Source organism: Chiloscyllium plagiosum, unplaced genomic scaffold (assembly GCF_037043375.1).
Source record: "Chiloscyllium plagiosum isolate Xiang-an unplaced genomic scaffold, Cpla_swu_hap1 HiC_scaffold_50, whole genome shotgun sequence".
In the NCBI taxonomy this organism is placed as follows: Eukaryota; Metazoa; Chordata; class Chondrichthyes; order Orectolobiformes; family Hemiscylliidae; genus Chiloscyllium; species Chiloscyllium plagiosum.
This window is the reverse complement of record NW_028270188.1, coordinates 46,661,166-46,683,495: the sequence shown is the minus strand read 5'-3', so window position 1 is coordinate 46,683,495 and position 22,330 is coordinate 46,661,166. Positions and strand designations below refer to the sequence as shown.

The following is a 22,330-nucleotide window of genomic DNA, read 5'->3' as shown; positions in this document are numbered from 1 at the left end:
TGACCAGTTTGGCCCATATCCCTCCCCACCTTACTGACCAGTTTGGCCCATATCCCTCTCCACCTTACTGACCAGTTTGGCCCATTTCCCTCCCCACCTCACTGACCAGTTTGGCCCATATCCCTCTCCACCTCACTGACCAGTTTGGCCCATATCCCTCTCCACCTCACTGACCAGTTTGGCCCATATCCCTCTCCACCTCACTGACCAGTTTGGCCCATATCCCTCTCCACCTCACTGACCAGTTTGACCCATATCCCTCCCCACCTCACTGACCAGTTTGGCCCATATCCCTCCCCACCTTACTGACCAGTTTGGCCCATATCCCTCCCCACCTTACTGACCAGTTTGGCCCATATCCCTCTCCACCTCACTGACCAGTTTGGCCCATATCCCTCCCCACCTCACTGACCAGTTTGGCCCATATCCCTCCCCACCTCACTGACCAGTTTGGCCCATATCCCTCCCCACCTCACTGACCAGTTTGGCCCATATCCCTCTCCACCTTACTGACCAGTTTGGCCCATATCCCTCTCCACCTCACTGACCAGTTTGGCCCATATCCCTCTCCACCTCACTGACCAGTTTGGCCCATATCCCTCTCCACCTCACTGACCAGTTTGGCCCATATCCCTCTCCACCTTACTGACCAGTTTGGCCCATATCCCCCTCCACCTTACTGACCAGTTTGGCCCATATCCCTCCCCACCTTACTGACCAGTTTGGCCCATATCCCTCCCCACCTTACTGACTAGTTTGGCCCATATCCCTCCCCACCTTACTGACTAGCAAATGTCTTTGAAAAACCTGCAGTTATACTCATCTTTGCTGCTTCCTGTTGTAGCTGATTCAATTAGGCAGCGACCTGAGAGAAAATGGTGCCCCTCAGGTCAGTTTTAAATCTTCCTCTCTTACCTTAAAAGTTAGGCTCTTTCGTTTTGGAGTCCCCTACCCTGGGGAAAAGGCTTGGGCTCCTAATGAATTTGTAAGCCTCTATAAGGTCACCCCTCAGCCTCCGAAGCTCCAAGGAAAGTAGCCCCAGCCGGTCCAGCCTCTGCTTCTAACTCACTCTCTCCTGTCTGGGTAACATCTTTTGCACCGTTTCCTGTTAAATAACATCCTTCTGATAGCAGGCCATCCAGAATTGTACACAGTTCTCCAAATGTGGCCTTACCAATGTCTTGTATCTCTGTAACATGGTGTCCCAGCTGCTGTACTCAATGCTCTGTCTGATGAAGTCAAGCATGCCAAATGCTGCCTTCACCATCCTGTACCTGCAGCCCTAGGTCTCTTTGTTTGACAACACTCCCCAGGGCGCTACTGTTAACTGTGTAAGTCCTGTCTCACCAAAATCCAACACCTTGCATTTTCTAAATTAAACTCCCTTTTCTATTCCTTTGCCCACTGGGCCAGTTGATCAAGAGCCCGTTGTACTCTTAGACAACCTCTTTCACTGGCCACCACCAATGTTGGGTGTCATCACAAAGTTACTAACCCTGGAAAGCCACAGGGCAGTGGGGTATTTCCTAAAATGATCTGGAGACCACATCGGGTGCAATGGGACACCACCCACACCCTTCCCCCTCCTCCAAGACTTTCCTTTGTCCCGCCCCCAATGCCCCATCTTCACCACGGACATCCAGTCCCTGGACATATCCATCCACCATGACTAAGGCCTCCAAGCCCTCCGTTTCTTCCTCTCACGCCAAGCCCAACCAGTACCCTCCCACTGACACTCTCATCCGCCTGGTCCCCACCCTCAACAACTCCTCCTTCCAATCCCCCCACTTCCAGGTCCATTGATCACTGTTCACCCATCCGTATGGAGTGTGAACTTTTTCTCTCTGCTATTCAGTGCGCGACCAGTTTTCACGTCATCTGCAAACTGACTAATCACACTCCGACATTCACATTCATGACGAACACAACAGACGACAAGGGTCTCAGCACCAAACCCTGGATGGCACTGGGCACACGCTACTGGTTACAACTATTACCCTCGGCTTCCTGTCACAAAGCTAATTTTAAATCCAATTTACCAAACTGCCCTGAACTCCATGGGCTCTTAGTCACACTGACACTCAGCACTGTCATCAATCTCCACTCATCTACTGTACAGGCAGGGACAACAGCAGCCTGTTTAACTGGGAGGGCCAGCCCCTTCATGGGACATTGGGCCACTTCCAAGAACAAGGACAGAGGAGTACAGCACAGGAACAGGCCCTTCGGCCCCTCCAAACCCGTACCAATCATCATGCCCTGACTAAACTAAAAAACAAACCTTCTGCCCTTATTCAGTCGGTAGCCCTCGATTCCCTCCCTGTTCATGTAACCATCCAGATGCCCCATAAATATCACCGATGTACCTGCCTCCACCACCTCTTTGGGCAGAGTGTTCCAGGCGTCTACCACTCCTGGTGTGAAACACTGCCCTCGCACATCTCCCCTTTCCCCTCTCGCCTCTGCCCTCTTGTAAGGGAACCTTCAGCCTTGGGGTAAAGCCTCGGCCTATCTCATCTATCAATTATACCTCTCATTATTTTACAGACCTCGACAAGGTCTTCTCTCAGCTGCTGTCTTTGCAGTGAAAACAGGTCCAGTCATTTCCTCATAACCAACGCTCTCGAACCAGACAACCTCCTGGTGAACTTACTCTGCACTCTCTCCAAAACTTCCATCTCCTCCTGGTTGTGTGCTGACCAAAACTGCTCACTGAGATTGATAAAGTTGCAACACCGTTTGCTAACTCTTGTACTCCATGGCCCGGCCAATAAAAGCAGCATGCCAACCAGTCCGCTAATGTGGCACAAGGGCAGCAGTAATACACTCACAGGGATACAGACAGTGTTAACCCCTTCACAGGGCAGGGGGCCGGTGTTAACCCCTTCACAGGGCAGGGGGCCGGTGTTAACCCCTTCACAGGGCAGAGGGTCGGTGTTAACCCCTTCACAGGGCAGGGGGTCGGTGTTAACCCCTTCACAGGGCAGGTGGGCCGGTGTTAACCCCTTCACGGGGCACGGGGCCGGTGTTAACCCCTTCACAGGGCAGTGGGCCGGTGTTAACCCCTTCACGGGGCAGGGGGCCGGTGTTAACCCCTTCACGGGGCAGGGGGGCCGGTGTTAACCCCTTCACGGGGCAGGGGGTCGGTGTTAACCCCTTCACGGGGCAGGGGGCCGGTGTTAACCCCTTCACAGGGCAGGGGGCCGGTGTTAACCCCTTCACGGGGCATGGGGGTCGGTGTTAACCCCTTCACGGGGCATGGGGGTCGGTGTTAACCCCTTCACGGGGCACGGGGGTCGGTGTTAACCCCTTCACGGGGCATGGGGGTCGGTGTTAACCCCTTCACAGGGCAGGGGGTCGGTGTTAACCCCTTCACAGGGCAGGGGGGTCGGTGTTAACCCCTTCACAGGGCAGGGGGCTGGTGTTAACCCCTTCACGGGGCAGGGGGCCGGTGTTAACCCCTTCACGGGGCACACAGCTAGCGGGAGCACAGGCACATAGCTTGCACAATGCACACCGCCCTCATTAACCTGATTCATACCAGACCCAATTCACATTAACCCCTTCATGGAGCACATGGCAACATTCATCCCTTCACAGGACCTGCATTAACCCTTTCACAAGACACACACACCTTGATAAGCCCTTCATAGGATATGCAGCTCATGTTAACCCCTTCACACGGCCCAAAGCTGGCATTATATCGTTCGAAGACACAGGCCCACCATTAGCCCGTTTGCACCAGGTACACAGCCCAGCTATCTCCCTGCACCAAGAAAGCTGATCCCCAACCACTACTCGGACAGAGCTCCCTGTCCCCTCAGTGTCGTTGGTTTTTCACCTTCCTTCCCTCCTTTGGGATTGCGCTAACATTCATTTTGCTTTTCACTCGAGTTTACATTTCACGGAACCCAGAATGTTGCTGGACCACTCCATTTCCAACAACATCGCTGCCTGATTCGTTCTTCTGCTCCCTCTCCCCTCCTAAAGGGGATCTCTGGAGAGAAATCAGGGCCCCCTGATCCAAGCCAAACAGACATGAGGCCAGATGTGGTGCACAGGAGGGACGTGTTGGACCTACTGTACGGTCTTCGGGGTATGGAGTCAGCGCCAGCACAGACCCAGGGGTCAAGCCATGTTGTAACACGCCCCAGTCTGACAGGACCGAGTGATGAATGTTTAAACACAGAGAGCAGCTTCTAGGGTTACCAATGCACAGGAACAGACAGGTCTCAGCCTAACACCGGTTTCACAAACCAACACTTAAAGGGGAAGTGTGTGGGAGAGAGAGAGGTAGAGAGAGAAGCCGAGACAGGAGATGGAAGAAAGACATCAGGAGTGAGGGAGATGTAAGGAATGAACTCATTCCAGTTTCACACACCAATAGACAGAAATACTCAGCCCTCAGCAGAATTTCCACACATAAGGAGCAGAGTTTCTGGATACTGCTTTCTTGTGGGACTCAGACAGACGATGCTATGTGGAAGCAAGATCTGGTCCCATGGGTCGGCTCAGTGACAGCTGAAGGGATTGGGTTACTGACAATGTGGGACAGCAGCAAAGGCATAGAGCCCACTGTAGCTGACTGGCTCAACGACAGAAAGGTCAGAGGTCAACATCTTCGGGACAATGATCCCTTACTGTTTGTAGTTGACAGGTGCACACAGATATACCACTGAGCTTCGAGTGCAAGGCAGAGCAATGTGTTATCAATCTGCATGGTCAACCTAGGGTACAAATACTGAGTGTGGGAGAGACACAGGGAGTTGGGGTCAGTGTGGGAGAGACACAGGGAGCAGGGGTCAGTGTGGGAGAGACACAGGGAGCGGGGGTCAGTGTGGGAGAGACACAGGGAGTGGGGGTCAGTGTGGGAGAGACACAGGGAGCAGGGGTCAGTGTGGGAGACATAGGGAGCGGGGGTCAGTGTGGGAGAGACACAGGAAGTGGGGGTCAGTGTGGGAGACACACAGGGAGCAGGGGTCAGTGTGGGAGAGACACAGGGAGCAGGGGTCATGGTGGGAGAGACACAGGGAGCAGGGGTCAGTGTGGGAGACATAGGGAGCGGGGGTCAGTGTGGGAGAGACACAGGAAGTGGGGGTCAGTGTGGGAGAGACACAGGGAGCAGGGGTCAGTGTGGGAGAGACACAGGGAGCAGGGGTCAGTGTGGGAGAGACACAGGGAGTGGGGGTCAGTGTGGGAGAGACACAGGGAGCGGGGGTCAGTGTGGGAGAGACGCAGGGAGCAGGGGTCAGTGTGGGAGAGACGCAGGGAGCAGGGGTCAGTGTGGGAGAGACACAGGGAGCGGGGGTCAGTGTGGGAGAGACACAGGGAGCGGGGGTCAGTGTGGGAGAGACACAGGGAGCGGGGGTCAGTGTGGGAGAGACACAGGAAGCGGGGGCCAGTGTGGGAGAGACACAGGGAGTAGGGGTCAGTGTGGGAGAGCAGGGGTCAGTGTGGGAGAGACACAGGGAGCGGGGGTCAGTGTGGGAGAGACACAGGGAGTAGGGGTCAGTGTGGGAGAGACACAGGGAGTAGGGGTCAGTGTGGGAGAGACACAGGGAGCAGGGATCAGTGTGGGAGAGACGCAGGGAGCAGGGGTCAGTGTGGGAGAGACACAGGGAGCAGGGGTCAGTGTGGGAGAGACACAGGGAGCAGGGGTCAGTGTGGGAGAGACACAGGGAGCGGGGGTCAGTGTGGGAGAGACACAGGGAGCGGGGGTCAGTGTGGGAGAGACACAGGGAGCGGGGGTCAGTGTGGGAGAGACACAGGGAGTAGGGGTCAGTGTGGGAGAGACACAGGGAGCAGGGGTCAGTGTGGGAGAGACACAGGGAGCAGGGGTCAGTGTGGGAGACACAGGGAGCGGGGGTCAGTGTGGGAGAGACACAGGGAGTGGGGGTCAGTGTGGGAGAGACACAGGGAGTGGGGGTCAGTGTGGGAGAGACACAGGGAGCAGGGGTCAGTGTGGGAGAGACACAGGGAGTAGGGGTCAGTGTGGGAGAGACTCAGGGAGCGGGGGTCAGTGTGGGAGAGACACAGGGAGCAGGGGTCAGTGTGGGAGAGACGCAGGGAGCGGGGGTCAGTGTGGGAGAGACACAGGGAGTAGGGGTCAGTGTGGGAGAGACACAGGGAGCAGGGGTCAGTGTGGGAGAGACACAGGGAGTAGGGGTCAGTGTGGGAGAGACACAGGGAGCAGGGGTCAGTGTGGGAGAGACACAGGGAGCGGGGGTCAGTGTGGGAGAGACACAGGGAGTAGGGGTCAGTGTGGGAGAGACACAGGGAGTAGGGGTCAGTGTGGGAGGATCACAGGGAGTGGGGGTCAGTGTGGGAGAGACACAGGGAGTGGGGGTCAGTGTGGGAGAGACACAGGGAGTGGGGGTCAGTGTGGGAGAGACACAGGGAGCGGGGGTCAGTGTGGGAGAGACACAGGGAGTAGGGGTCAGTGTGGGAGAGACACAGGGAGCGGGGGTCAGTGTGGGAGAGACACAGGGAGCAGGGGTCAGTGTGGGAGAGACACAGGGAGTGGGGGTCAGTGTGGGAGAGACACAGGGAGTGGGGGTCAGTGTGGGAGACACACAGGGAGTGGGGGTCAGTGTGGGAGACACACAGGGAGTGGGGGTCAGTGTGGGAGAGACAGGGAGCGGGGGTCAGTGTGGGAGAGACAGGGAGCGGGGGTCAGTGTGGGAGAGACACAGGGAGTGGGGGTCAGTGTGGGAGAGACACAGGGAGTGGGGGTCAGTGTGGGAGACACACAGGGAGTGGGGGTCAGTGTGGGAGACACACAGGGAGTGGGGTCAGTGTGGGAGAGACAGGGAGCGGGGGTCAGTGTGGGAGAGACAGGGAGCGGGGGTCAGTGTGGGAGACACACAGGGAGTGGGGGTCAGTGTGGGAGAGACACAGGGAGCAGGGGTCAGTGTGGGAGAGACACAGGAAGTGGGGGTCAGTGTGGGAGAGACACAGGGAGTAGGTGTCAGTGTGGGAGAGACACAGGGAGCAGGGGTCAGTGTGGGAGAGACAGGGAGCGGGGGTCAGTGTGGGAGACACACAGGGAGTGGGGGTCAGTGTGGGAGACACACAGGGAGCGGGGGTCAGTGTGGGAGAGACACAGGGAGTAGGGGTCAGTGTGGGAGAGACACAGGGAGCAGGGGTCAGTGTGGGAGAGACACAGGGAGTGGGGGTCAGTGTGGGAGAGACTCAGGGAGCAGGGGTCAGTGTGGGAGAGCAGGGGTCAGTGTGGGAGAGACACAGGGAGCAGGGGTCAGTGTGGGAGAGACAGGGAGCGGGGGTCAGTGTGGGAGACACACAGGGAGCGGGGGTCAGTGTGGGAGAGACACAGGGAGTAGGGGTCAGTGTGGGAGAGACACAGGGAGCAGGGGTCAGTGTGGGAGAGACACAGGGAGTGGGGGTCAGTGTGGGAGAGACTCAGGGAGCAGGGGTCAGTGTGGGAGAGCAGGGGTCAGTGTGGGAGAGACACAGGGAGCAGGGGTCAGTGTGGGAGAGACACAGGGAGCAGGGGTCAGTGTGGGAGAGACACAGGGAGCGGGGGTCAGTGTGGGAGAGACACAGGGAGTGGGGGTCAGTGTGGGAGAGACACAGGGAGCGGGGGTCAGTGTGGGAGAGACACAGGGAGCAGGGGTCAGTGTGGGAGAGACACAGGGAGTAGGGGTCAGTGTGGGAGAGACACAGGGAGCAGGGGTCAGTGTGGGAGAGACACAGGGAGTGGGGGTCAGTGTGGGAGAGACTCAGGGAGCAGGGGTCAGTGTGGGAGAGCAGGGGTCAGTGTGGGAGAGACACAGGGAGCAGGGGTCAGTGTGGGAGAGACACAGGGAGCAGGGGTCAGTGTGGGAGAGACACAGGGAGCGGGGGTCAGTGTGGGAGAGACACAGGGAGTGGGGGTCAGTGCGTGAATGTCACAGTAAAGAGCCTATACCCAAAGAGACAGAGGGAATACGAAACACCGTGCAAGGTATACAGGGATAAACGATTGAACAGGATATCCAGTGATAGCAAAACGATGAAAATGATTGTGGAATCTTGCCAAAACAGCTACGACCCTCTCCTGACATCCCTGGTTGTTTGGTTAATTGACAGTTTTTCATACAGATCTCTAAGCATTTTTAAATAATTGTACTAACACAAAGAGTCCTTTTTTTCCGATCGGCTGAAATAAGCAAAGACCTGCAGAAGCTGCAAATATGGAACCAAACTGTAATGAGGGACAGTAATACTGAGCCCTTCTCCAGGAGAATCAGGGGAGGTCTGAGGGACAGTAATACTGAGCCCTTCTCCAGGAGAATCAGGGGAGGTCTGAGGGACAGTAATACTGAGCCCTTCTCCAGGAGAATCAGGGGAGGTCTGAGGGACAGTAATACTGAGCCCTTCTCCAGGAGAATCAGGGGAGGTCTGAGGGACAGTAATACTGAGCCCTTCTCCAGGAGAATCAGGGGAGGTCTGAGGGACAGTAATACTGAGCCCTTCTCCAGGAGAATCAGGGGAGGTCTGAGGGACAGTAATACTGAGCCCTTCTCCAGGAGAATCAGGGGAGGTCTGAGGGAAAGTAATACTGAGCCCTTCTCCAGGAGAATCAGGGGAGGTCTGAGGGACAGTAATACTGAGCCCTTCTCCAGGAGAATCAGGGGAGGTCTGAGGGACAGTAATACTGAGCCCTTCTCCAGGAGAATCAGGGGAGGTCTGAGGGACAGTAATACTGAGCCCTTCTCCAGGAGAATCAGGGGAGGTCTGAGGGACAGTAATACTGAGCCCTTCTCCAGGAGAATCAGGGGAGGTCTGAGGGACAGTAATACTGAGCCCTTCTCCAGGAGAATCAGGGGAGGTCTGAGGGACAGTAATACTGAGCCCTTCTCCAGGAGAATCAGGGGAGGTCTGAGGGACAGTAATACTGAGCCCTTCTCCAGGAGAATCAGGGGAGGTCTGAGGGACAGTAATACTGAGCCCTTCTCCAGGAGAATCAGGGGAGGTCTGAGGGACAGTAATACTGAGCCCTTCTCCAGGAGAATCAGGGGAGGTCTGAGGGACAGTAATACTGAGCCCTTCTCCAGGAGAATCAGGGGAGGTCTGAGGGACAGTAATACTGAGCCCTTCTCCAGGAGAATCAGGGGAGGTCTGAGGGACAGTAATACTGAGCCCTTCTCCAGGAGAATCAGGGGAGGTCTGAGGGACAGTAATACTGAGCCCTTCTCCAGGAGAATCAGGGGAGGTCTGAGGGACAGTAATACTGAGCCCTTCTCCAGGAGAATCAGGGGAGGTCTGAGGGACAGTAATACTGAGCCCTTCTCCAGGAGAATCAGGGGAGGTCTGAGGGACAGTAATACTGAGCCCTTCTCCAGGAGAATCAGGGGAGGTCTGAGGGACAGTAATACTGAGCCCTTCTCCAGGAGAATCAGGGGAGGTCTGAGGGACAGTAATACTGAGCCCTTCTCCAGGAGAATCAGGGGAGGTCTGAGGGAAAGTAATACTGAGCCCTTCTCCAGGAGAATCAGGGGAGGTCTGAGGGAAAGTAATACTGAGCCCTTCTCCAGGAGAATCAGGTGAGGTCTGAGGGACAGTAATACTGAGCCCTTCTCCAGGAGAATCAGGGGAGGTCTGAGGGACAGTAATACTGAGCCCTTCTCCAGGAGAATCAGGGGAGGTCTGAGGGACAGTAATACTGAGCCCTTCTCCAGGAGAATCAGGGGAGGTCTGAGGGACAGTAATACTGAGCCCTTCTCCAGGAGAATCAGGGGAGGTCTGGGGGACAGTAATACTGAGCCCTTCTCCAGGAGAATCAGGGGAGGTCTGAGGGACAGTAATACTGAGCCCTTCTCCAGGAGAATCAGGGGAGGTCTGAGGGACAGTAATACTGAGCCCTTCTCCAGGAGAATCAGGGGAGGTCTGAGGGACAGTAATACTGAGCCCTTCTCCAGGAGAATCAGGGGAGGTCAGAGGGACAGTAATACTGAGCCCTTCTCCAGGAGAATCAGGGGAGGTCTGAGGGACAGTAATACTGAGCCCTTCTCCAGGAGAATCAGGGGAGGTCTGAGGGACAGTAATACTGAGCCCTTCTCCAGGAGAATCAGGGGAGGTCTGAGGGACAGTAATACTGAGCCCTTCTCCAGGAGAATCAGGGGAGGTCTGAGGGACAGTAATACTGAGCCCTTCTCCAGGAGAATCAGGGGAGGTCTGAGGGACAGTAATACTGAGCCCTTCTCCAGGAGAATCAGGGGAGGTCTGAGGGACAGTAATACTGAGCCCTTCTCCAGGAGAATCAGGGGAGGTCTGAGGGACAGTAATACTGAGCCCTTCTCCAGGAGAATCAGGGGAGGTCTGAGGGACAGTAATACTGAGCCCTTCTCCAGGAGAATCAGGGGAGGTCTGAGGGACAGTAATACTGAGCCCTTCTCCAGGAGAATCAGGGGAGGTCTGAGGGACAGTAATACTGAGCCCTTCTCCAGGAGAATCAGGGGAGGTCTGAGGGACAGTAATACTGAGCCCTTCTCCAGGAGAATCAGGGGAGGTCTGAGGGAAAGTAATACTGAGCCCTTCTCCAGGAGAATCAGGGGAGGTCTGAGGGACAGTAATACTGAGCCCTTCTCCAGGAGAATCAGGGGAGGTCTGAGGGGCAGTAATACTGAGCCCTTCTCCAGGAGAATCAGGGGAGGTCTGAGGGACAGTAATACTGAGCCCTTCTCCAGGAGAATCAGGGGAGGTCTGAGGGACAGTAATACTGAGCCCTTCTCCAGGAGAATCAGGGGAGGTCTGAGGGACAGTAATACTGAGCCCTTCTCCAGGAGAATCAGGGGAGGTCTGAGGGACAGTAATACTGAGCCCTTCTCCAGGAGAATCAGGGGAGGTCTGAGGGACAGTAATACTGAGCCCTTCTCCAGGAGAATCAGGGGAGGTCTGAGGGACAGTAATACTGAGCCCTTCTCCAGGAGAATCAGGGGAGGTCTGAGGGACAGTAATACTGAGCCCTTCTCCAGGAGAATCAGGGGAGGTCTGAGGGACAGTAATACTGAGCCCTTCTCCAGGAGAATCAGGGGAGGTCTGAGGGACAGTAATACTGAGCCCTTCTCCAGGAGAATCAGGGGAGGTCTGAGGGACAGTAATACTGAGCCCTTCTCCAGGAGAATCAGGGGAGGTCTGAGGGAAAGTAATACTGAGCCCTTCTCCAGGAGAATCAGGGGAGGTCTGAGGGACAGTAATACTGAGCCCTTCTCCAGGAGAATCAGGGGAGGTCTGAGGGACAGTAATACTGAGCCCTTCTCCAGGAGAATCAGGGGAGGTCTGAGGGACAGTAATACTGAGCCCTTCTCCAGGAGAATCAGGGGAGGTCTGAGGGACAGTAATACTGAGCCCTTCTCCAGGAGAATCAGGGGAGGTCTGAGGGACAGTAATACTGAGCCCTTCTCCAGGAGAATCAGGGGAGGTCTGAGGGACAGTAATACTGAGCCCTTCTCCAGGAGAATCAGGGGAGGTCTGAGGGACAGTAATACTGAGCCCTTCTCCAGGAGAATCAGGGGAGGTCTGAGGGAAAGTAATACTGAGCCCTTCTCCAGGAGAATCAGGGGAGGTCTGAGGGAAAGTAATACTGAGCCCTTCTCCAGGAGAATCAGGGGAGGTCTGAGGGACAGTAATACTGAGCCCTTCTCCAGGAGAATCAGGGGAGGTCTGAGGGACAGTAATACTGAGCCCTTCTCCAGGAGAATCAGGGGAGGTCTGAGGGACAGTAATACTGAGCCCTTCTCCAGGAGAATCAGGGGAGGTCTGAGGGACAGTAATACTGAGCCCTTCTCCAGGAGAATCAGGGGAGGTCTGAGGGACAGTAATACTGAGCCCATCTCCAGGAGAATCAGGGGAGGTCTGAGGGACAGTAATACTGAGCCCTTCTCCAGGAGAATCAGGGGAGGTCTGAGGGACAGTAATACTGAGCCCTTCTCCAGGAGAATCAGGGGAGGTCTGAGGGACAGTAATACTGAGCCCTTCTCCAGGAGAATCAGGGGAGGTCTGAGGGACAGTAATACTGAGCCCTTCTCCAGGAGAATCAGGGGAGGTCTGAGGGACAGTAATACTGAGCCCTTCTCCAGGAGAATCAGGGGAGGTCTGAGGGACAGTAATACTGAGCCCTTCTCCAGGAGAATCAGGGGAGGTCTGAGGGACAGTAATACTGAGCCCTTCTCCAGGAGAATCAGGGGAGGTCTGAGGGACAGTAATACTAAGCCCTTCTCCAGAACACCTCACAGGACCCGAAACAGAAACTGTGCTTTCACCGCAAAGCTGGGGTCTCCCTCCCTCTCCTGAAGGGGCTGACCCTCTCTCTCTGGGGTATGGGGTCTCCCTCCCTCTCCTGAAGGGGCTGACCCTCTCTCTCTGGGGTACGGGGTCTCCCTGCCCCTCCTGAACGGACTGACCCTCTCTCACTGGGGTACGGGGTCTCCCTGCCCCTCCTGAAGGGGCTGACCCTCTCTCTCTGGGGTACGGGGTCTCCCTCCCTGTCCTGAAGAGGCTGACCCTCTCTCTCTGGGATACGGGGTCTCCCTCCCCGTCCTGAAGGGACTGACCCTCTCTCTCTCTGGGGTACGGGGTCTCCCTCCTAGTCCTGAAGGGGCTGACTCTCTCTCACTGGGGTACGGGGTCCCCCTCCCTGTCCTGAAGGGGCTGACCCACTCTCTCTGGGGTATGGGGTCCCCCTCCCTGTCCTGAAGGGGCTGACCCTCTCTCTCACTGGGGTACGGGGTCCCCCTCCCTGTCCTGAAGGGGCTGACCCTCTCTCTCTGGGGTACGGGGTCTCCCTCCCCGTCCTGAAGGGGCTGACCCTCTCTCTCACTGGGGTACGGGGTCTCCCTCCCTGTCCTGAAGGGGCTGACCCTCTCTCTCTGGGGTACGGGGTCTCCCTCCCCCTCCTGAAGGGGCTGACCCTCTCTCTCTGGGGTACGGGGTCTCCCTCCCCCTCCTGAAGGGGCTGACCCTCTCTCTCTGGGGTACGGGGTCACCCTCCCCGTCCTGAAGGGGCTGACCCTCTCTCTATGGGGTACGGGGTCTCCCTCCCCCTCCTGAAGGGGCTGACCCTCTCTCTCTGGGGTACGGGGTCACCCTCCCCGTCCTGAAGGGGCTGACCCTCTCTCTCTGGGGTACGGGGTCCCCCTCCCTCTCCTGAAGGGACTGACTCTCTCTCTCTGGGGTACGGGGTCTCCCTCCCCGTCCTGAAGGGGCTGACCCTCTCTCTCACTGGCGTACGGGGTCTCCCTCCCTGTCCTGAAGGGGCTGACCCTCTCTCTCTGGGGTACGGGGTCCCCCTCCCCCTCCTGAAGGGGCTGACCCTCTCTCTCTGGGGTACGGGGTCTCCCTCCCTCTCCTGAAGGGGCTGACCCTCTCTCTCTGGGATACAGGGTCTCCCTCCCTGTCCTGAAGGGGCTGACCCTCTCTCTCACTGGCGTACGGGGTCTCCCTCCCTGTCCTGAAGGGGCTGACCCTCTCTCACTGGGGTACGGGGTCACCCTCCCCCTCCTGGAGGGGCTGTCCCTCTCTCTCTGGGGTACGGGGTCTCCCTCCCCCTCCTGAAGGGACTGACCCTCTCTCTCTGGGGCACGGGGTCTCCCTCCCCCTCCTGAAGGGACTGACCCTCTCTCACTGTGGTACGGGGTCTCCCTCCCTCTCCTGAAGGGGCTGACCCTCTCTCACTGGGATTCGGGGTCCCCCTCCCTGTCCTGTAGGGGCTGACTCTCTCTCTGGGGTACGGGGTCTCCCTCCCTCTCCTGAAGGGGCTGACCCTCTCTCTCTGGGGTGCGGGGTCTCCCTCCCCGTCCTGAAGGGGCTGACTCTCTCTCTCTCTCACTGGGATACAGGGTCTCCCTGCCCCTCCTGAAGGGGCTGACCCTCTCTCACTGGGGTACGGGGTCTCCCTGCCCCTCCTGAAGGGGCTGACCCTCTCTCACTGGGGTACGGGGTCTCCCTCCCTCTCCTGAAGGGGCTGACCCTCTCTCTCTGGGGTACGGGGTCTCCCTCCCTCTCCTGAAGGGGCTGACCCTCTCTCTCTGGGATACAGGGTCTCCCTCCCTGTCCTGAAGGGGCTGACCCTCTCTCACTGGGGTACGGGGTCACCCTCCCCCTCCTGGAGGGGCTGACCCTCTCTCTCTGGTGTACGGGGTCTCCCTCCCCGTCCTGAAGGGGCTGACCCTCTCTCACTGGGGTACGGGGTCCCCCTCCCCCTCCTGAAGGGGCTGACCCTCTCTCACTGGGGTACGGGGTCTCCCTCCCTGTCCTGAAGGGGCTGACCCTCTCTCACTGGGGTACGGGGTCTCCCTCCCTGTCCTGAAGGGGCTGACTCTCTCTCTCTGGGGTACGGGGTCTCCCTCCCCCACCTGAAGGGGCTGACTCTCTCTCTCTGGGGCACGGGGTCTCCCTCCCAGTCCTGAAGGGGCTGACTCTCTCTCACTGGGGTACAGGGTCTCCCTGCCCCTCCTGAAGGGGCTGACCCTCTCTCACTGGGGTACGGGGTCTCCCTCCCTCTCCTGAAGGGGCTGACCCTCTCTCTCTGGGGTACGGGGTCTCCCTCCCTCTCCTGAAGGGGCTAACTCTCTCTCTCACTGGGGTACAGGGTCTCCCTCCCCCTCCTGAAGGGGCTGACTCTCTCTCTCACTGGGGTACAGGGTCTCCCTCCCCCTCCTGAAGGGGCTGACCCTCTCTCACTGGGGTACAGGGTCTCCCACCCTCTCCTGAAGGGGCTGACTCTCACTGGGGTATGGGGTCTCCCTCCCTCTCCTGAAGGGGCTGACCCTCTCTCTCTGGGGTACAGGGTCTCCCTCCCCCTCCTGAAGGGGCTGACCCTCTCTCTCTGGGGTACAGGGTCTCCCACCCTCTCCAGAAGGGGCTAACTCTCTCTCTCACTGGGGTACAGGGTCTCCCTCCCCCTCCTGAAGGGGCTGACCCTCTCTCTCTGGGGTACGGGGTCCCCCTCCCTCTCCTGAAGGGGCTGACCCTCTCTCACTGGGATACGGGGTCCCCCTCCCTGTCCTGAAGGGGCTGACCCTCTCTCACTGGGGTACGGGGTCTCCCTCCCTCTCCTGAAGGGGCTGACCCTCTCTCACTGGGGTACGGGGTCTCCCTCCCCGTCCTGAAGGGGCTGACCCTCTCTCTCTGCGGTACGGGGTCTCCCTCCCCCTCCTGAAGGGGCTGACCCTCTCTCTCTGCGGTACGGGGTCTCCCTGCCCCTCCTGAAGGGGCTGACCCTCTCTCTCTGGGTTACGGGGTCTCCTTCCCTCTCCTGAAGGGGCTGACCCTCTCTCTCTGGGGTACGGGGTCTCCCTGCCCCTCCTGAAGGGACTGACCCTCTCTCTCTGGGATACGGGGTCTCCCTGCCTCTCCTGAAGGGGCTGACTCTCTCTCTCTGGGATACGGGGTCTCCCTGCCTCTCCTGAAGGGGCTGACCCTCTCTCTCTGGGATACGGGGTCCCCCTCCCTGTCCTGAAGGGGCTGACCCTCTCTCTCTGGGGTACGGGGTCCCCCTCCCTGTCCTAAAGGGGCTGACCCTCTCTCTCTGGGATTCGGGGTCCCCCTCCCTGTCCTGAAGGGGCTGACCCTCTCTCTCTGGGGTACGGGGTCCCCCTCCCTGTCCTGAAGGAGCTGACCCTCTCTCTCTGGGGTACGGGGTCCCCCTCCCTCTCCTGAAGGGGCTGACCCATCTCTCTCGGGTACGGGGTCCCCCTCCCTGTCCTGAAGGGGCTGACCCTCTCTCTCTGGGGTACGGGGTCCCCCTCCCTCTCCTGAAGGGGCTGACCCTCTCTCTCTGGGGTACGGGGTCCCCCTCCCTGTCCTGAAGGGGCTGACCCTCTCTCTCTGGGATACGGTGTCCCCCTCCCCCTCCTGAAGGGGCTGACCCTCTCTCACTGGGGTACGGGGTCTCCCTCCCTGTCCTGAAGGGGCTGACCCATCTCTCTCTGGGGTACGGGGTCCCCCTCCCTGTCCTGAAGGGGCTGACCCATCTCTCTCTGGGGTACGGGGTCCCCCTCCCTGTCCTGAAGGGGCTGACCCTCTCTCTCTGGGATACGGTGTCCCCCTCCCCCTCCTGAAGGGGCTGACCCTCTCTCTCTGGGGTACGGGGTCCCCCTCCCTCCCTGTCCTGAAGGGGCTGACCCTCTCTCTCTGGGATACGGTGTCCCCCTCCCCCTCCCTGTCCAGTCAGTGTGGAGAGCGGTGAGCGGTGAGCGATGTGCAGGCCTGTCCCCAGGGTGGTGCTTCCCCCCCCCCCACCCCCAGCAGCCTCCCCTTACCGGTCTCGCAGTGTACTCGGCCCAAGGTATGGGTACTGACTGTCCCTCAGCTTCCCTTTAATCAGCTGGTCCAGGCTGTCCTGCAGCAGGGGCTGGTGTTGGGTGTAGACATTTTCTATTCCCTATACACAAAAGGCAACATGTTACTGTCCCCCCCTCGGTCAATCCTACTGCGTCTCCTCAGGGTGCAGTCACACCGAGGGTCAGGGGTCAGTCACACCGAGGGTCAGGGGTCAGTCACTCCGAGGGGGAGGGGTCAGTCACACCAAGGGTGAGGGGTCAGTCACTCTGAGGGTGAGGGGTCAGTCACTCCGAGGGGGAGGGGTCAGTCACTCCGAGGGGGAGGGGTCAGTCACTTTAAGGGGGAGGGGTCAGTCACTTTAAGGGGGAGGGGTCAGTCACACAGGGGGTCAGGGGTCAGTCACACCAAGGGTGAGGGGTCAGTCACTCCGAGGTGAAGGGTCAGTCACACCGAGGGTGAAAGGTCAGTCACACTGAGGGGGAGGGGTCAGTCACACTGAGGGTCAAGGGTCAGTCACACCGAAGGGGAGGGGTCAGTCACACAGAGGGTCAAGGGGCAGTCACACAGATGGTCAGGGGTCAGTCCCACCGAGGGTCAGGGGGCAGTCCCACTGAGGGTCAGGGGGCAATCACACCAAGGGTCAGGGGGCAATCACACCGAGGGTGAGGGGGCAGTCACACCGAGGGGGAGGGGTCAGTCACACCGAGGGGGAGGGGTCAGTCACACCGAAGGGGAGGCGTCAGTCACACCGAGGGGGAGGCGTCAGTCCCACCAAGGGTCAGGGGTCAGTCAGACCAAGGGTCAAGGGTCAGTCACTGAGGGTCAGGGGTCAGTCACTCCGAGGGTCAGGGGTCAGTCACTCCGAGGGTCAGGGGTCAGTCACAACGAGGGGGAGGGATCAGTCACTCCAAGGGTGAGGGGTCAGTCACACAGAGGGGGAGGGGTCAGTCACTCCGAAGGGGAGGGGTCAGTCACACCGAGGGTCAGGGGTCAGTCACACGGAGGTGGAGGGGTCAGTCACTCCGAGGGTCAGGGGTCAGTCACTCCGAGGGTCAGGAGTCAGTCACTCCAAGGGGGAGGGGTCAGTCACTCCAAGGGGGAGGGGTCAGTCACTCCAAGGGGGAGGGGTCAGTCACTCCGAGGAGTAAGGTCAGTCACACTGAGGGTCAGGGGTCAGTCACACCGAGGGAGAGGGGTCAGTCACATCGAGCGTCAGGGGTCAGTCAGACCGAGGGGGAGGGGTCAGTCTCATCGAGGGTCAGGGGTCAGTCAGACCGAGGGGGAGGGGTCAGTCACATCGAGGGTCAGGGGTCAGTCACACCGAGGGGGAGGAATCAGTCACACCAAGGGTCAGGGGTCAGTCACACAGAGGGTCAGGGGTCAGTCCCACCGAGGGGGAGGGGTCAGTCACACCGAGGGGGAGCGGTCAGCCACACCGAGGGTCAGGGGTCAGTCACTCCGAGGGTGAGGGGTCAGTCACACCGAGGGTCAGGGGTCAGTCACACCGAGGGTCAGGGGTCAGTCACACCGAGGGTGAGGGGTCAGTCACACCGAGGGTGAGGGTTCCTGTCACACCGAGGGTGAGTCAGTCACTCCGAGGGGGAGGGGTCAGTGACTCCGAGGGTGAGGGGTCTGTCACTCTGAGGGTGAGGGGTCAGTGACTCCGAGGGGGAGGGGTCAGTCACTCCGAGGGGGAGGGGTCAGTCACACCGAGGGGGAGGGGTCAGTCACACCCAGGGTGAGGGGTCAGTCACACCCAGGGTGAGGGGTCAGTCACACCGAGGGTGAGGGTTCCTGTCACACCGAGGGTGAGTCAGTCACTCCGAGGGGGAGGGGTCAGTGACTCCGAGGGTGAGGGGTCTGTCACTCTGAGGGTGAGGGGTCAGTGACTCCGAGGGGGAGGGGTCAGTCACTCCGAGGGGGAGGGGTCAGTCACACCGAGGGGGAGGGGTCAGTCACACCCAGGGTGAGGGGTCAGTCACACCCAGGGTGAGGGGTCAGTCACACCGAGGGTGAGGGGTCAGTCACACCGAGGGTCGGGGGTCAGTACACCCAGGGTGAGGGTACATGTCACACCGAGGGTCAGGGGTCAGTCACACCGAGGGTGAAGGGTCAGTCACACCGAGGGTGAGGGGTCAGTGACTCCGAGGGTGAGGGGTCAGTCACACCGAGGGTCGGGGGTCAGTACACCCAGGGTGAGGGTACATGTCACACCGAGGGTCAGGGGTCAGTCACACCGAGGGTGAAGGGTCAGTCACACCGAGGGTGAGGGGTCAGTCACACCGAGGGTGAGGGATCAGTCACACCGAGGGTCAGGGGTCAGTCACACCGAGGGTGAGGGGTCAGTCACACCCAGGGTGAGGGTACATGTCACACTTGTACCTTCAATCCTTTGAAGAACTGCTTTGTGATAGCAACAGCATCCTTTGTGGTGACCAGGTCACTTCCCCGGATTCGTTTACCGCCGTATTCCACAACGACCGACACTAACTGGAACACAATTATTGGGACAGAGAGAGGAGCTTACAATCTCAACACTGACAGACGGAACCCCACCTCTGCTATCCCATAGGCCTGTCTCCAGTGTTACACACGGACAGACCTGTCCCCACCAGTACTGTACCCCAGTGTTATACAGGGACAGACCTGTCCCCACCAGTACTGTATCCCAGTGTTATACAGTGACAGACCTGTCCCCACCAGTACTGTACCCCAGTGTTATACAGTGACAGACCCGTCCCCTCCAGTACTGTACCCCAGTGTTACACAGTGACAGACCTGTCCCCACCAGTACTGTACCCCAGTGTTATACAGTGACAGACCCGTTCCCTCCAGTACTGTACCCCAGTGTTATACAGTGACAGACCTGTCCCCACCAGTACTGTATCCCAGTGTTACACAGTGACAGACCTGTCCCCACCAATACTGTACCCCGGTGTTACACAGAGACAGACCTGTCCCCACCAGTACTGTACCCCGGTGTTACACAGGGACAAACCTGTTCCCACCAGTACTGTACCCCAGTGTTATACAGGGACAGACCTGTCCCCACCAGTACTGTATCCCAGTGTTATACAGTGACAGACCTGTCCCCACCAGTAATGTACCCCAGTGTTATACAGTGACAGACCTGTCGCCACCCAGTACTGTACCCCAGTGTTATACAGTGACAGACCTGTCCCCACCAGTACTGTACCCCAGTGTTATACAGGGACAGACCTGTCCCCACCAGTACTGTACCCCAGTGTTATACAGGGACAGACCTGTCCCCACCTGTACTGTACCCCAGTGTTATACAGGGACAGACCTGTCCCAACCAGTACTGTACCCCAGTGTTACACAGTAACAGACCTGTCCCCACCAGTACTGTACCCCAGTGTTATACAGTGACAGACCTGTCCCCACCAGTACTGTACCCCAGTGTTATACAGTGACAGACCTGTCCCCACCAGTACTGTACCCCAGTGTTATACAGTGACAGACCTGTCCCCACCAGTACTGTACCCCAGTGTTATACAGTGACAGACCTGTCCCCACCAGTACTGTATCCCAGTGTTATACAGTGACAGACCTGTCCCCACCAGTACTGTACCCCAGTGTTATACAGTGACAGGCCTGTCCCCACCAGTACTGTACCCCAGTGTTATACAGTAACAGACCAGTCCCCACCAGTACTGTATCCCAGTGTTACACAGTGACAGACCTGTCCCCACCAATACTGTACCCCGGTGTTACACAGAGACAGACCTGTCCCCACCAGTACTGTACCCCAGTGTTATACAGAGACAGACCTGTCCCCACCAGTACTGTACCCCAGTGTTATACAGGGACAGACCTGTCCCCACCAGTACTGTACCCCGGTGTTACACAGGGACAAACCTGTTCCCACCAGTACTGTACCCCAGTGTTATACAGGGACAGACCTGTCCCCACCAGTACTGTACCCCAGTGTTACAGTGACAGACCTGTCCCCACCAGTACTGTACCCCAGTGTTATACAGAGACAGACCTGTCCCCACCAGTACTGTACCCCAGTGTCATACAGTGGCAGATCTGTCCCCCACCTGTACTGTACCCCAGTGTTAGACAGTGACAGACCTGTCCCCACCAGTGCTGTACACCAGTGTTGTACAGTGACAGACCTGTCCCCCACCAGTACTGTACCCCAGTGTTACACAGTGACAGACCTGTCCCCACCAGTACTGTACCCCAGTGTTATACAGTGACAGACCTGGCCCCACCAGTACTGTACCCCAGTGTTACACAGGGACAGACCTGTCCCCACTCAGTACTGTACACCAGTGTTATACAGTGACAGACCTGTCCCCACCAGTACTGTACCCCAGTGTTATACAGTGACAGACCTGTCCCCACCAGTACTGTATCCCAGTGTTATACAGTGACAGACCTGTCCCCACCAGTACTGTACCCCAGTGTTATACAGTGACAGACCTGTACCCCACCAGTACTGTACCCCAGTGTTACACAGGGACAGACCTGTTCCCACCAGTACTGTACCCCAGTGTTATATAGGGACAGACCTGTCCCCACCAGTACTGTACCCCAGTGTTACAGTGACAGACCTGTCCCCCACCAGTACTGTATCCCAGTGTTGTACAGTGACAGACCTGTCCCCCACCAGGACTGTACCCTCGTGTTATACAGAGACAGACCTGTCCCCACCAGTACTGTACCCAGTGTTACACAGTGACTGACCAGTCCCCACCAGTTCTGTACCCCAGTGTTACACAGGGACAGACCTGTCCCCACCAGTACTGGATCCCAGTGTTACACAGGGACAGACCTGTCCACACCAGTACTCTGTTGAAACTTTATTGCTGGAACAGCACAGCAGGTCAGGCAGCATCCAGGGAACAGGAGATTCGACGTTTCGGGCACAGGCCCTTTCCTAGCCCTTTTCCTGAGGAAGGGCCTGTGCCCGAAACGTCGAATCTCCTGTTCCCTGGATGCTGCCTGACCTGCTGTGCTGTTCCAGCAATAAAGTTTCAACTTTGATCTCCAGCATCTGCAGACCTCACTTTCTCCACACCAGTACTATACCTCAGTGTTAGACAGGGACAGACCTGTCCACACCAGAACCGTACCCCAGTATTACACAGGGACAGACCTGTCCCCACCAGTACTGTACCCCAGTGTTATACAGTGACAGACCTGTCCCCACCAGTACTGTACCCCAGTGTTATACAGGGACAGACCTGTCCCCACCAGGACTGTACCCCAGTGTTATACAAGGACAGACCTGTCCCCACCAGTACTGTACCCCAGTGTTAGACAGTGACAGACCTGTCCCCACCAGTGCTGTACCCCAGTGTTAGACAGTGACAGACCTGTCCCCACCAGTGCTGTACCCCAGTGTTATACAGTGACAGACCTGTCCCCCACCAGTACTGTATCTCAGTGTTGTACAGTGACAGACCTGTCCCCCACCAGGACTGTACCCCAGTGTTATACAGAGACAGACCTGTCCCCAACAGTACTGTACCCAGTGTTACACAGTGACAGACCTGTCCCCACCAGTTACTCTAACCCAGTGTTATACAGTGACAGACTTGTCCCCACCAGTTACTCTAACCCAGTGTTATACAGTGATAGACCTGTCCCCCACCAGTACTGTATCCCAGTATTATACAGTGACAGACCTGTCCCCCACCAGGACTGTACCCCAGTGTTATACAGTGACAGACCTGTCCCCACCAGTTACTCTAACCCAGTGTTATACAGTGACAGACTTGTCCCCACCAGTTACTCTAACCCAGTGTTATACAGTGATAGACCTGTCCCCCACCAGTACTGTATCCCAGTATTATACAGTGACAGACCTGTCCCCCACCAGTACTGTACTCCAGTGTTATACAGTGACAGACCTGTCCCCACCAGTTACTCTAACCCAGTGTTATACAGTGACAGACCTGTCCACACCAGAACCGTACCCCAGTATTACACAGGGACAGACCTGTCCCCACCAGTACTGTACCCCAGTGTTATACAGTGACAGACCTGTCCCCACCAGTACTGTACCCCAGTG

General features: G+C 57.9%; 1 protein-coding gene across 1 annotated transcript in view; it reads right to left on the bottom strand.

The window, feature by feature from the left end:
- The window catches only part of vps45 (vacuolar protein sorting 45 homolog), a 123,629-nt gene that overhangs the window by 19,774 nt on the left and 81,525 nt on the right, over positions 1 to 22,330 (bottom strand). Inside the window, exons 12-13 of the mRNA XM_087984958.1 lie at positions 18,667 to 18,774; positions 16,263 to 16,384 (exon numbers count right to left, since the gene is read on the bottom strand). Of these exons, the coding sequence (XP_087841084.1) occupies positions 16,263 to 16,384; positions 18,667 to 18,774 (230 nt within the window). The remainder of the gene's footprint in view (positions 1 to 16,262; positions 16,385 to 18,666; positions 18,775 to 22,330) is intronic.